Genomic DNA, 12742 nt, shown 5'->3' on the forward strand with positions numbered 1-12742 from the left:
AATTCCCTCCCATCCTGTTTTTAATTTAGGCCTGGTTCCTGTGCTGGTTCTACATTACTTGAAAAGTATACATCCTCCAATGAATTTCCAGATGACACTCTAAACTTCATCAAAACACATTCTCTCATGGATGAAGCAGTACCATCAATTGTCAACAAGCCATGGTTTCTACGGACAATGGTCAGGTAAATAATCTTTCCTTCAGATTACTTTCATGTATTTTTATCCTATTTCTCCTGGAGTGGAAACTGATGAAAGAACTAGGAACAGGGAGATGAAAATGGTTAATTTTTACAATAGAGGGAACATCAGAACCTATAAAAAGGATTATATGATTGGTACAATTTAAAATACTCTTGTAAAACAATTTAAAGTCTGGAGTGATAAAGGATATAACAGACTCTATTGATGGTATCAAATTATTAAGAATGATGAAATCCCAAACAGATTTAGAAATGTTTATAACTCTCTAAATTATGCCACTATGTTTGAAAACAAAATATAGAAATAGATGAATACATGTAAGTAAGTCCTGCTATTTCTAATGGGGTTTGCACCCAGATAACTGTTTATTATTGCATTCTAATTCTTGTGATGTAGGAGAGAGTTGGAAATTGCCCAAGTACTATCTGGGGAACTTTAATGATGGGATTTTACTTTTTCCAGTCAATGTATCCTCAGCCCACAAAGTAAAAGCAACTTGGGGCTATAGGGTCTGGAAAAACATCTTCCCCCATATTTACTAGCCAGACAAAAATCATCATCTAGAGCTCTTTTTTAAGAGTCTCTGCCAAATGAAACAAGGCAGGTAGTTGTATGAGAAAGGACCTCTTCCATGGTGTTACTCTTATTTCCAGAATCAAGAGGCCCACCTGGCATGTTCATCATGCACTTTTCAGTCACAGGTAAAAATGTTTTTCTATTCCCAGGTGTGTTAGGAACTGAGTTCACTGCATGTAGACATGTCCACTGTTTTATCTGTTTCAGACTTTATTTTTGGTTTTATATATGCTGCTGATGATTTTATCTAGATTTTTCATTTATTTTTATCACTATTTTATAAGTTGTATTTCAGCAACAGAGGTTATTCAGTGGGTTAAGAACATAATAAATACTCAGTAATTCTAGAATTGTTCTTTTGGGTTCTCATCTATTCTTAACTGCTTCAGTAGGAAACTATGTAAATATAACAAGCTTCTGAAGGGATTGCCGATTGGATATTAAATCTGTCTGCCAGGATGTTTTCAGGATGCACTGATTTCTGTCAGGATATGTTAAGAACAACTCTGATGTTTACACAAGTGTATAAAGAAAACAGTTCACATCCCAGTAGCCCTAGGTCAGCATAAGAAATAAAAATAATGAGAATATATTTTCCCTCTCAAGGATTCATCAGTTAGCCTCCAGAATCTGTAATTGCTAGTATCTGTAAAGTGCATCAAATTAGCTGTGAGCATTGTATTTCAAGCAGATTTGTGCATTACACCCAAATCACACTTATGTAGGGACTTTATACATCTGAGTGAGAATTATGTGGCCCACTAAAAATAGTTAAAATGCAACGTTATCAGAACTACAATAGTCAATAGTGAGGAATGTTAGGAGTTGCATTTTAACAACATCTAAAAGGTCATATAGCTCCCATTCCTGGTTTATATTCTATAAGTATCAGAGTTTGGAAACACAGCTTAAAATATTGTGTTGTTCATTTATCACTGATTTTCCTGAAGAGGATATTTCTCTTTCTTGAATTTCTCAAGCAAAAGGTTAACATAACATATTAATGACTTTTGAGATCATTTTAAAAAATAGATTTTGATTCCTGAAGCCACCCCCCTCCCAAAAAAAATTGCTGTGGTTATGCCAAAAAGCAAAAGCCTTGTTTTTCTTTCTTCCATCCAAAAGGAAACTCCGTGGCAAACACAGAACTGCTCTGCAAGGCTAGTAATGCTCATAAAAATATGTTGATAGTTGTGCCGTCCGCCGGACAATAAAAAACTATAAAACTGAAACGTGCTGTCCTTTATCCGGGCGAACTGCAAATCCCTATAAGCTGTCCTATAGATATTGAACGACTGAGTCTGGATAACTTCAAAAAAGGATGTTTATTCATACAAGGTTGTAAACCTGGCACAGATCTTAAAGTTGCAGAAAATGAAACAAATTTCTATAGGTTTTAGGTACAGAATTATCCCTGGTTCCAGAAGGCAAAAGTGATTATAAAACCACTATACCCTAATCACGCTGCCTATATTAGAAGGAGAAACTCTTTCCTTCCCTATCTTTACAGCAAAGATTAGTTCTAGAAGCGACAGAATAACCCTGCTCCTCTAACTAGAGTTCCTATTCCAGATCAATATAATTCAATACTTATCTAATTTGGATAGGCTTAGATTGGCCTGGTTTTGAGGATGATTTGTCCCAGTTAGCCTTGCACAGCTCCAGCACGTTGGAAGACTATAGCCAGAATGAAGCTCCAAAATGGAGACTAGACCCTGGTAAAAAGGGCGGTCCTAAGATGTTGCATTCTTTGACCAATCACTGCAAAGAAAACTGCAGCCAGCTCTTGCAGATTCCAAGCCATTTTTCCTAGGCTTTTGCAGCCAGAGGCTCAAACAAAATGTAAAGGAGGGAAAACAAACAAACGACCAATAGGTAAGGCAAACCATCGTCCTGGGGGACGGAACACTCCCCGCTAAATTCCCAGGATATGGGAATTTACCAATCAAAAACATACAAACACCTTTGTATACACAACAATACAAACACTAGAACTTTAAACATCTCCAATAAGCAACACGAGGTCACTAATTGGTCTGTCCAAAATGGACACTTTGCCTCTGTTGCAAGTCTTTAATTGAACTTTCCTGACCTTACCGTCCGGGCAAGGAAAGGTCTTTAATACAATGCCCATGGGCCACGCATGGCGGGGCAAGTCTTTGTCCTTTAACAACACAACGTTGTTAACCTCAATGTTGTCCTGTGGGCTTTGCCAGATTCTTCTAGCTTGAAGCTGGCTTAAGTACTCAGCTTTCCACCTTTTCCAAAAGTGGTTGGCCAAGGACTGCACCTGTTTCCACAGGGCACGGTGAGTTCCGTCCGGAACTGGCAACATGACGTCCTTCCATCCTGGCACCTTTTGTGTCAAAATAAGTGCAGGAGTCAGTGGTTGTAAGTTCTCAGGGTCACTGGTAAGGGGAACCAGCGGCCGGTTGTTGATAATTGCGGTAACTTCCGCCATAAGTGTCACCAAAACATCATGCGTCAATGACCTATGACTCAAAAACATGGCATTAAGGATTTTGCGACTAATACCAATCATCCTCTCCCAAACACCACCCATATGGGAGGCGTGAGGAACATTGAAAATCCACATAATTTGTTCAGTATTCGTAAAGTTCTGAACCTTTGGGTCTCTCCCAAACCTAGACACACAATTGAGTTCTTTGGTCGCACCTACAAAATTGGTGCCACAGTCCGACCGAATTGACTTAATTGGCCCTCTGAGGGCTATGAACCTTTTTAATGCGTTTAAAAATGATGAAGTGTCCATCCCTTCTATGACTTCTATATGGACAGCTCGTATTACTAAACAAGTAAACAAAACTGCCCACCTCTTGTTATTTACAACACCACCCCTGGTTTTCCTAGTGACAACCTCCCAAGGACCAAACACATCGATTCCCACATGGGAAAAGGGTGGGTCTGTCAAAGTCCTATCCTGAGGTAGTTCTGCCATCAACTGACTTTGACAGTTTCGCCTAAGGCGCCTGCATTTAACACATTTGAAAATACAACTGTTGACCAACCTTTTGGCATTAACTACCCACAGACCTTCATTTCTAAGGGCTGCCTCAGTTAGAGTTCTACCCTGATGATGGATCCTTTCATGGTGATGCCGAACGAGCAGCAATGCAGTGTGACTATTAGGGGGTATGATGATGGGGTTTTTTATGCACGCCTTGAGTTTAGCTTTGGCTAACCTTCCTCCAACTCTCAAAATACCCTCCTTGTCTAGAAATGGGTTTAACTCATTTAGAAGACTTTGATTAGGGATGTTGAGCCCTTGCTCTAGCCTAGCTATTTCCTGCTTGAAAGCAGATCTCTGTACTGACTTGAATATGACGCTCTTAGCCTTTATCATATCCTGGACCTGTAAAGGCTCACTATCTTTGCAAGCTAAACAATGTATAAGCCTAGCAACTGCTCTAAGAAGACTGTGCCACTCCGAAAAACATTCAAAACGGTGTGGTTCCAGGCAAGATCTTTGGCCCATCTTGATTTCTGTGGTTGATTTGCAGGCTTTCACCTCTGCACTTCGTGAGACTTGAGCATTCATAATGTCCGAAAACCTTTGCTCATCTTTCGAGAGCGCTGTGGCTTCGTCTCTCTCAGAGACTTTGAAAATGGAGGAATACTCTGGAGTTATTGCTTGGCAGTAGACTGAGATGTGACTTAGGCAACTGCGCACAAGTGTAGGACGTCCACCTTTAAGCACCTGTGCTTGATTGGAGTCCAACGACGATGGTGGGTGCATCTTGTTTATGCACACTGGGCCTGTAACTGTCCAGCCTAGTGGTAGCAGCTGAGCAATGGGCGCCCCTGGAGGTCCCTTAACTTGGTCGTTCACATAGAACAAGTTCGGACAGTCCGCACCAAGCAGAAGGGCAATGTCCACATCTGGACGGAAAGCAGGTATGGCATTCTTTAATCGTCGCAAATGTGGATGAGCCTCCACAACTTCTCTAGTTACAATTTGTTTTTTGTTCCGAGGGATGGAGGAACACTCAATCAGGTCTGGCAACTTGAACTGCCTCTTCTGGTCGCAAGAGGAAACAACAAAGCCGGATGCTATGCGACCCTGCAACTTCTTCTTCCCTACACAGGTGGACATGGTGTAGTCGACCGTCTGGGTTTTTATGTCAAACAGTTGGAAAAACTCTGGAGTCGCCAGGGAGGCGTCGCTTTGTGAATCCAAAGCCACGTAAAGTCTCTTTTTAAGCCAAGGTCTTCTGGCTGGATATACATCTGCTAGGCAGATGGGATGGCAGACTCTGAACTGGTGCACGTCAGAGCATAGTTCAGTGCAGGCGACCGATGGAGCATCCTCCTGCATCCGTGACGCGGCCTGCATGTTGGTGGCTTCAGTAGATGATCCTTCTTTGGAAAACGTGTCCCCTTTGGCGCGGGAGACAGCGTCAGAGTTGTGCATCGCGGTGCAATGCTTAAGGCTGTTACACCTTGCGCATTTGACGTCCTCTTTGCAGTTGGATGCAAAGTGAAGAGTTGCTCCACAGCACCTAAAACATATGCCCAGCTTCTGTACAATCTGTTGTCTTTCTTTATAAGGCTTCTTGCCAAATTCCCGGCAGTTGGCCAAACTGTGAGGCTTTTGGTGAATGGGGCAGAGCACCTCTTTTACCTCCGACCTGGGTTCATCAGTCTTGTGTTGAGTTTCGACTGCCTTTACGCTGACAGGTCTATTGGCCTCTCTAGGTGGTTTCTTGTCCACTTCAGATGCCTTCCCTGGATGGGTCCCTTGGTATAAGGTGGGGAGGCCCGTCTGCGGATCATTCCTTTCTCTGGCCGCCCTGGTGATGAACTGGACCAAATGAGAAAATGGAGGGTATGCCTGGGAGTGGGCCTCCTTGTAGTTGAAGACCTCCTGTCCCCAGCGTTCTTGCAAAGTGAAGGGCAGCTTGGTCAAGATCTGCCTCTGGGACAGGTGCTGATCGAGGCACTTCAAACCGGGCAGTTCTGGATTCTCCTTGGCCGACTCTAATTCCGTAAGGAGATCGCTAAGGTCCCACAAGAGTTTGAAGTCTTTGAGTTTTAAAGCTGGGAACCTTTGGAGCTTGTCCATAAGAGATGCTTCAATCTCTGTGCTGGCCCCATACCTCTGCTGCAACCTGGCCCAGGCCTTTTCCAGGGCTTTGTCGGGATCGGCTACGTGGGCTGCGTAGATCTTCTTAACTTGTGAGGATGAGGCTGGGCCCAACCATGCAGCCAGAAGAGTCAGTTCTTCCTCAGGCAATAACTTTAAGTCTCTGATTGCTCTCTGGAAGGTGGCCTTCCAGAGAAGAAATTCCTCAGGCTTGTCCGAAAACTTTTCGACACCCTTGTCCTTAAGATCTCTTCTGGGGCTTCTGATGATGGAGACAAGCTGGGACTCTGGCGTCGAAGGGAACAATTGAGGAGTTTGCTGTTGTGGAGTGGACTCCCACCGTGCACCTTGCGTCAACCTTTGGCCTCTTGGAGGGATGACATCGACCACTGACGAATCGGTGGCTCCCTGTGCAGCTGTCTGTAAGGGCCAACTAGCACTTGGCCTTGAGGCCCTGATTGACTGACCTAGGGATTTAGCAGGAGGCACAGGTAGCTCGGGCAAGGGTGAGCTCCCCGCTATGACGCTCTGCTCTGCAGGAAACTCAAAAGTGACTTTGGGGCCCTGCTCTGGGTAAGGAGAGAAGTCTTCCTGTTCCTCATCCGAAAACTGGCTGTTTAAGCTATTAAGATGCACAAGCACCTTGGAAGAAGGGTCCTGCTTCGGCAACTGACTTACATTTTCTTCTGTGAGTGGCTCAATTAGGGCCTTGGCCAAAGTCTCAGCCCTTACCTTTTTGGCAGTAGCATCCATCCTTATTCTAAGCATTTCTATTTCACCTTGCCTTTGGGCCTGTTCCATTTGCATTTCGCTTTGTCTACGGGCCTGTTCTATTTGCATTTCGCTTTGTCTACGGGCCTGTTCTATTTGCAGTCGTTGCTCTTCTTCTTTAAAGGGAAGGGTGAGATCAGCTGCCTTAGCATCAGCCTCCGCCCCCGCTACCTTGCTCTTTAGCTCCAGACGTGCAGCCTCCTTAATGTGCAAGGCAGCTAGGGAAGAGATGGCACTCCCAGCAGCAGAAGACTTGCTAGAGTGGCTATGTTTAGATGATGCACACTCCCTTAGCTTAGATACCTGGCTAGAGCGGTTGGACTTAAGACTAAGTGCCACAGCAGGTGATTTTAAAAGATTGGTCTCATGGCTGCATAAGGAAGACTGATTTCCTTTTGGCTCAGACCTTAGATTAACAGATGGAGAACTAAATTCCAAGGCATCTAGAATTGCCCTCACCTTATTTTCTTTCTCATTAGTGTCAGCTAAGACACTCACTATTTCTAACTCTGAATCCTTGGCGTTAATGCGCTCGAGGACCTGGACTATCTTAGACACCAAACCCCTCCAGAGACCGAAGGTCTCTTCAAGGTCGGTCTGTAATATGGATGGCACCCTTGTAATACCCAAGCTCTCAATTCTGTCCATCAATGTTACAATTCGCTCCCATGCCGAACCTAACCTCACATGGAGGAGCTCCTTTTCATCTATTAGATGGGCTAGCATCTTGGCTGAAGGGTGCTTTATCCTTTGGGGCCTTTCATTCCTACTTTCAGCCTCAGAAGGAGGTATACCATCTGTATCATCTTGAAATTGCATAGACATTATGTATTCTTAATAGCAAGTAAATTTACAACAAAAGCAAATACAACATACCAGCAAGTAAATTTACAATAAAAGCAAATGCAATATATAATACAATGCACAACACTTAACCATAGCAATATATATCACTAAGTAACTATACTTTACAAAGATAGTGACCTTTGGCGCCAGATTTTAGTGGGCAAGCTGCAAAATGCCAACTGACAGCAACTTGCCACTTGATACCTCCCTTGCCCGAGTGACGTAAACTGCCAAAATGGCGACTTCGCCAAATTTTCAAGCACCTCGTGCTCTGCGGCTCGAGGCCTGCCGCCGAAGGAGCACCGAGGCTGGCTTTGGAAAGGAGGAGAGAAAAGACGCCTCCTCCCCGCTGTGAAGGGAGGTCACCACCGCAGGACGATGAAGCAGGTCACCACCGCAGGACGATGAGGCAGGTCACCACCGCAGGACGATGAGGCAGGTCACCACCGCAGGACGATGAGGCAGGTCACCACCGCCAGGCGATGAGGCAGGTCACCACCGCAGGACGATGAGGCAGGTCACCACCGCAGGATGATGAGGTAGGTCGAAGCCGGCCGAGTGCTCCGGCCGAACTCGCAGCAGCGTTGCCAGGCCTGTCCAGGTTCTAGCCTGGTTCTGGTGGGCTTCACGCCTCAGAGCCAGCCAAAGAACTGTCGCTGGTGCTCCGCGGCTCGAGGTCTACCGCCGAGGGAGCCCTGGACGTTGCTGGGAACTGCACAGCCTGTGCAAACCCAGAAAGCCACTGGGCCACGTGCGCACACGCGAGCCAAATAGCAAGGAAATAGAGCCCCACTATTTGACTCCTTCAGGTCTGAGAGCGGGCTCCACTGCCTCAGACGCTGGTAGAGTCTTTAGGTATGCAGACTGAGCTCAGGCGGAAAAGCCGCGGCCTAAACTAAACTTCCTAAACTATAAAAAACTATAAGCCGTGCAAGCTAGCTCAAGCGGAAAAACCGCTGATCTACCTCAAAACTGTGCCGTCCGCCGGACAATAAAAAACTATAAAACTGAAACGTGCTGTCCTTTATCCGGGCGAACTGCAAATCCCTATAAGCTGTCCTATAGATATTGAACGACTGAGTCTGGATAACTTCAAAAAAGGATGTTTATTCATACAAGGTTGTAAACCTGGCACAGATCTTAAAGTTGCAGAAAATGAAACAAATTTCTATAGGTTTTAGGTACAGAATTATCCCTGGTTCCAGAAGGCAAAAGTGATTATAAAACCACTATACCCTAATCACGCTGCCTATATTAGAAGGAGAAACTCTTTCCTTCCCTATCTTTACAGCAAAGATTAGTTCTAGAAGCGACAGAATAACCCTGCTCCTCTAACTAGAGTTCCTATTCCAGATCAATATAATTCAATACTTATCTAATTTGGATAGGCTTAGATTGGCCTGGTTTTGAGGATGATTTGTCCCAGTTAGCCTTGCACAGCTCCAGCACGTTGGAAGACTATAGCCAGAATGAAGCTCCAAAATGGAGACTAGACCCTGGTAAAAAGGGCGGTCCTAAGATGTTGCATTCTTTGACCAATCACTGCAAAGAAAACTGCAGCCAGCTCTTGCAGATTCCAAGCCATTTTTCCTAGGCTTTTGCAGCCAGAGGCTCAAACAAAATGTAAAGGAGGGAAAACAAACAAACGACCAATAGGTAAGGCAAACCATCGTCCTGGGGGACGGAACAATAGTCATACATACATTACAAAAATGTACAAATAGATCAGTGCACACCCCATATGTAGAAAAGTATAATACACAATTAACTTCTTAGAATCCATGGAAAAAAACTTTCAGCAAATTGGAAAGAGGACAGTAAAAGGCTCTGGCTGATGTAGCTTTCAAATCACTCTTTTTGTTCCATGTTGGCCCAGTTTAGGCCTGAGTCTGTATTGTGTGAAATGGTTTAAATTAGGAAATCGTATTCATAGGTAAAATCTGCTTACTGAATACTTACCTTGTTGTGACTGCACCTTCGGGGATTATGGTTGATGGTGATGGAATTCGAAGAGGAAGAAAAAACCCTCGTGATGAGGGTTCACTGGAGGAGTTGCGCAGGAAGCGACTTAGAGAGCTATATGGGGGATCTTCTGAGGAAGATTCAGATGGGGAGATGGATGCTGAGGAACAGGTGGTGACTGGGGAAGTGGGCACTGAATAGGCACAGCCACCGGAGATGTCTGGGGATTTGGGGCTTATGGATACTTCTGAACCTGGGGTTTCTGCAGGAGCTGATCCCAATTGGGATGCTTGGAGAAGGGAGGATGGTTCTTTAAGTGTTCATGGGGCTAAGTGTGGGCAGGATGATTGGGACTCCGACGAATTGCTAGGTACTCCAGATCCACGAGCTCTAGCTGTGTGGAGTTCAGACTCTGAGTAGATTTGGGACACCTGGTGTTTGGGTGTGAGTGTTTGGTCACCCAGGAGGAAGGGGAATAAAATGGGAATGTTTGGCCACTGCACTTTGCATGTGGCAAGGTGTTGCTGAGGCGCCATTGGGATCTCTGTGCTTTCGTGAACTTGGACTGTGATTCGGATCTGCTGATACCATCTTTGTGCCTTTTCGTGGACCTGGTTTGGATGACTGCACCCTTTTCGGACTCTGGATTGGTATTTGACCTGGCTTCTGTCTTCGCCCTCTCACTGACTACTTCTCCCGGCTTCTGACTACTGGTTTGTCTTTCGGAATTTATGCTGCCTCCTGACCTGACCTTGGATTCTTCTGACGACGGCTATTCATCATCCCTTTGAGGCTCTCGGCTTAGCTGCACTGTGGAAGCAGTTTTACTGCTTTTCTAGTTTGTTTATTTTCCAGCAATTAACTCTATTTGTTTTCCAAAGCTGAATTGAAGCGTTATTTAGTTTTTTATTGAATGACAGCATGGGAAATTAGCGTGGCTCGTTTTTGAGTTACTATTGTCCAATCTACTCTCGAAACACTGATAAGTGAAGTGTTTCAAGGATATTTCCTGTGTTTATGTTATTTTTTGGCTTATCTTCGGAATAAACTCTGTTTTGTAACTGGCGTCTGACTCTTGACATACCTGTATTGTCTGGGAAATATGCTAAATGGAAGGTTGATGTGGTTATTATTTATGTATTTATTTCCTCGTTTATATTTAATTTTTCTCAATATGGAATCCATATTAAATCTGTAATGTTGTCGTTCCAGATACCGCCTGACCAAAATTGCTGTAGATAATGCTGCTGGACCAAATCGGAATCACACTGTGGTTTTCCTTGGATCAGAGAAAGGAATAATTTTGAAGTTCTTGGTCAGGACAGGAACTAGCGGTTTTCTAAACGACAGCCTTTTCCTGGAGGAGATGAGCATTTATAATTCTGAAAAGTGTGTATCATTGGTTCTTTCTCTCTCTGTTTTTTTTCAAAACAAATTCTAAATTCTCATGTATTGTGCTGCCTCTACAAGGAAATACCCAAAGGAAGTGCTTTATTATTATTGAATTCTAAATGTGTGTTTCTGTATTATTGTTTTTTGAAAATATGAAAAAAAAACGAGCAACACATTCCAAGAAATACACCCTCACTTCAGCCACAACCACCACCACACATCACACATCAAACATAATTGGAAAAAGACGACACTTGTTCAAAGAGCCTTTTTCTCATTCCCAAAGAAATTCTTTGTGGCTTTTGTTGCTGAACATCTTTCACTGTAAATGAATATCACTGTAAGCCTCAGTAACCACAACCCAAAATGGATAAAATCTGTGTAGTAGGAAAAGAAATATGAAATTTCTGATAACATAAATTATGGAATCTACTCAGCATTCTGTGGTAGCGGTAATATTACTTATAGTTATGATATGCTTCTGAATGAGAGCTAAGGTGTAGGAGTTCGTAGTCCGGCTATAAACTGAGTCCACACCCTCTTCTTATTTATTCATGGCAATTATCAGGATTTTCCTCTTACCACCCTGTAGAAACCAATTTTCTTTTATTTCAGAAGTGAAGTGGAGTGCACCCAGTTAGTATTTGGATGGAGAATACCAGTTGATACCAGGGATCACAATATCAGACTAGAAAATAATCACATCTGCAACACTGAAGAGCTACTGCAATCAGAATTCATAATACTAAGCTAGATGGATCAATGTCTGACCAGTTTAAGGTGGCTGCCTATGTCTTATCACCACTCAAAGTTAGATACATTATATTACTCATCTCTTAACAGCAATCATGTTGCTCTAGATCAATGGTTCTCAACCTGTGGGTCCCCAGGTGTTTTGGCCTACAACTCCCAGAAATCCCAGCCAGTTTACCAGCTGTTAGAATTTCTGGGAGTTGAAGACCAAAAACATGTGGGGACCCCAGGACGAGAACCACTGCTGTAAGTGGTAGGTAGGCTTGGGCAATTTGATTCTGCTATATTCCAACTTATGCCAGTTTGGGCACCATTCAACAATCCAGGAGTTTTTGACAGGTTGTGTATGACACTTTGAGGCAAAGGAGGCAAATATATTTTCCCTTATTCCATTTTTCCTTCTCACAAACATTTCTAATAGGTATCAGTATCTCTGTTTGGAAAGCATCTTCATGGCACTGCCCAGAGGCACAATCCATGTTTCTAAGGCAACTTGCAGCAACCAATATAGTAACTTGCATATTGTAAAATTAGTATATTTAAAGAAATAGCTGAATTCTGCATGGCTTTTTCTAAGCTGAATGTTTCTAACTGATTTTATTCAGATCTTGAAATATTTGTGCAATAATTGACATTGAGCAAGAAAGATGGAATGTACTTTTATCTCTTCTCTTAATCAGGTGTAGCTACGATGGAGTAGAAGACAAACGAATTGTGGGCATGCAACTGGACAAGCAAAGCAGTGCCCTTTATGTAGCATTTTCAAACTGTTTAATAAGAATTCCCCTAGGAAGGTGTGAGCGCCACAGCAAGTGCAAAAAGTAGGTATTTCTTGACATTTGTTTTTCTCAAGGTTAATTGCATTCTCAACACTAAGGTGGATATTCATTGACAACAAAAGCATAACTCTACTGTATACTATGCATATCTTTTTTATTGTTGTGGAGGCTATAATTCTCTTTCTCCTTGTATGACATCCAAAGGACTCTGCCCTAGAACTCACCTCTGGAAGCTCCCAGTAAATTTCAGTGAATTGTGTCATTTGCTTGCATCTGGCTGTGGAGACATAGCCAGACACTTCTCTGATCTGTCTGCTCTCCAACACTCACTGACTGTTTGTGGTGAACTATAGCA

General features: G+C 43.5%; 1 protein-coding gene across 5 annotated transcripts in view; it reads left to right on the forward strand.

The window, feature by feature from the left end:
• The window catches only part of sema6a (semaphorin 6A), a 193771-nt gene that overhangs the window by 129253 nt on the left and 51776 nt on the right, over positions 1-12742 (forward strand). For all 5 annotated transcript variants that reach the window (XM_008114038.3, XM_003223033.4, XM_008114040.3 and 2 more), the window contains exons 12-14: positions 30-185; positions 10676-10852; positions 12289-12429. In XM_008114038.3, coding sequence (XP_008112245.2) covers positions 30-185; positions 10676-10852; positions 12289-12429 — 474 coding nt within the window. The remainder of the gene's footprint in view (positions 1-29; positions 186-10675; positions 10853-12288; positions 12430-12742) is intronic.

The sequence above is a fragment of the Anolis carolinensis genome, chromosome 2 (assembly GCF_035594765.1).
Source record: "Anolis carolinensis isolate JA03-04 chromosome 2, rAnoCar3.1.pri, whole genome shotgun sequence".
In the NCBI taxonomy this organism is placed as follows: Eukaryota; Metazoa; Chordata; class Lepidosauria; order Squamata; family Dactyloidae; genus Anolis; species Anolis carolinensis.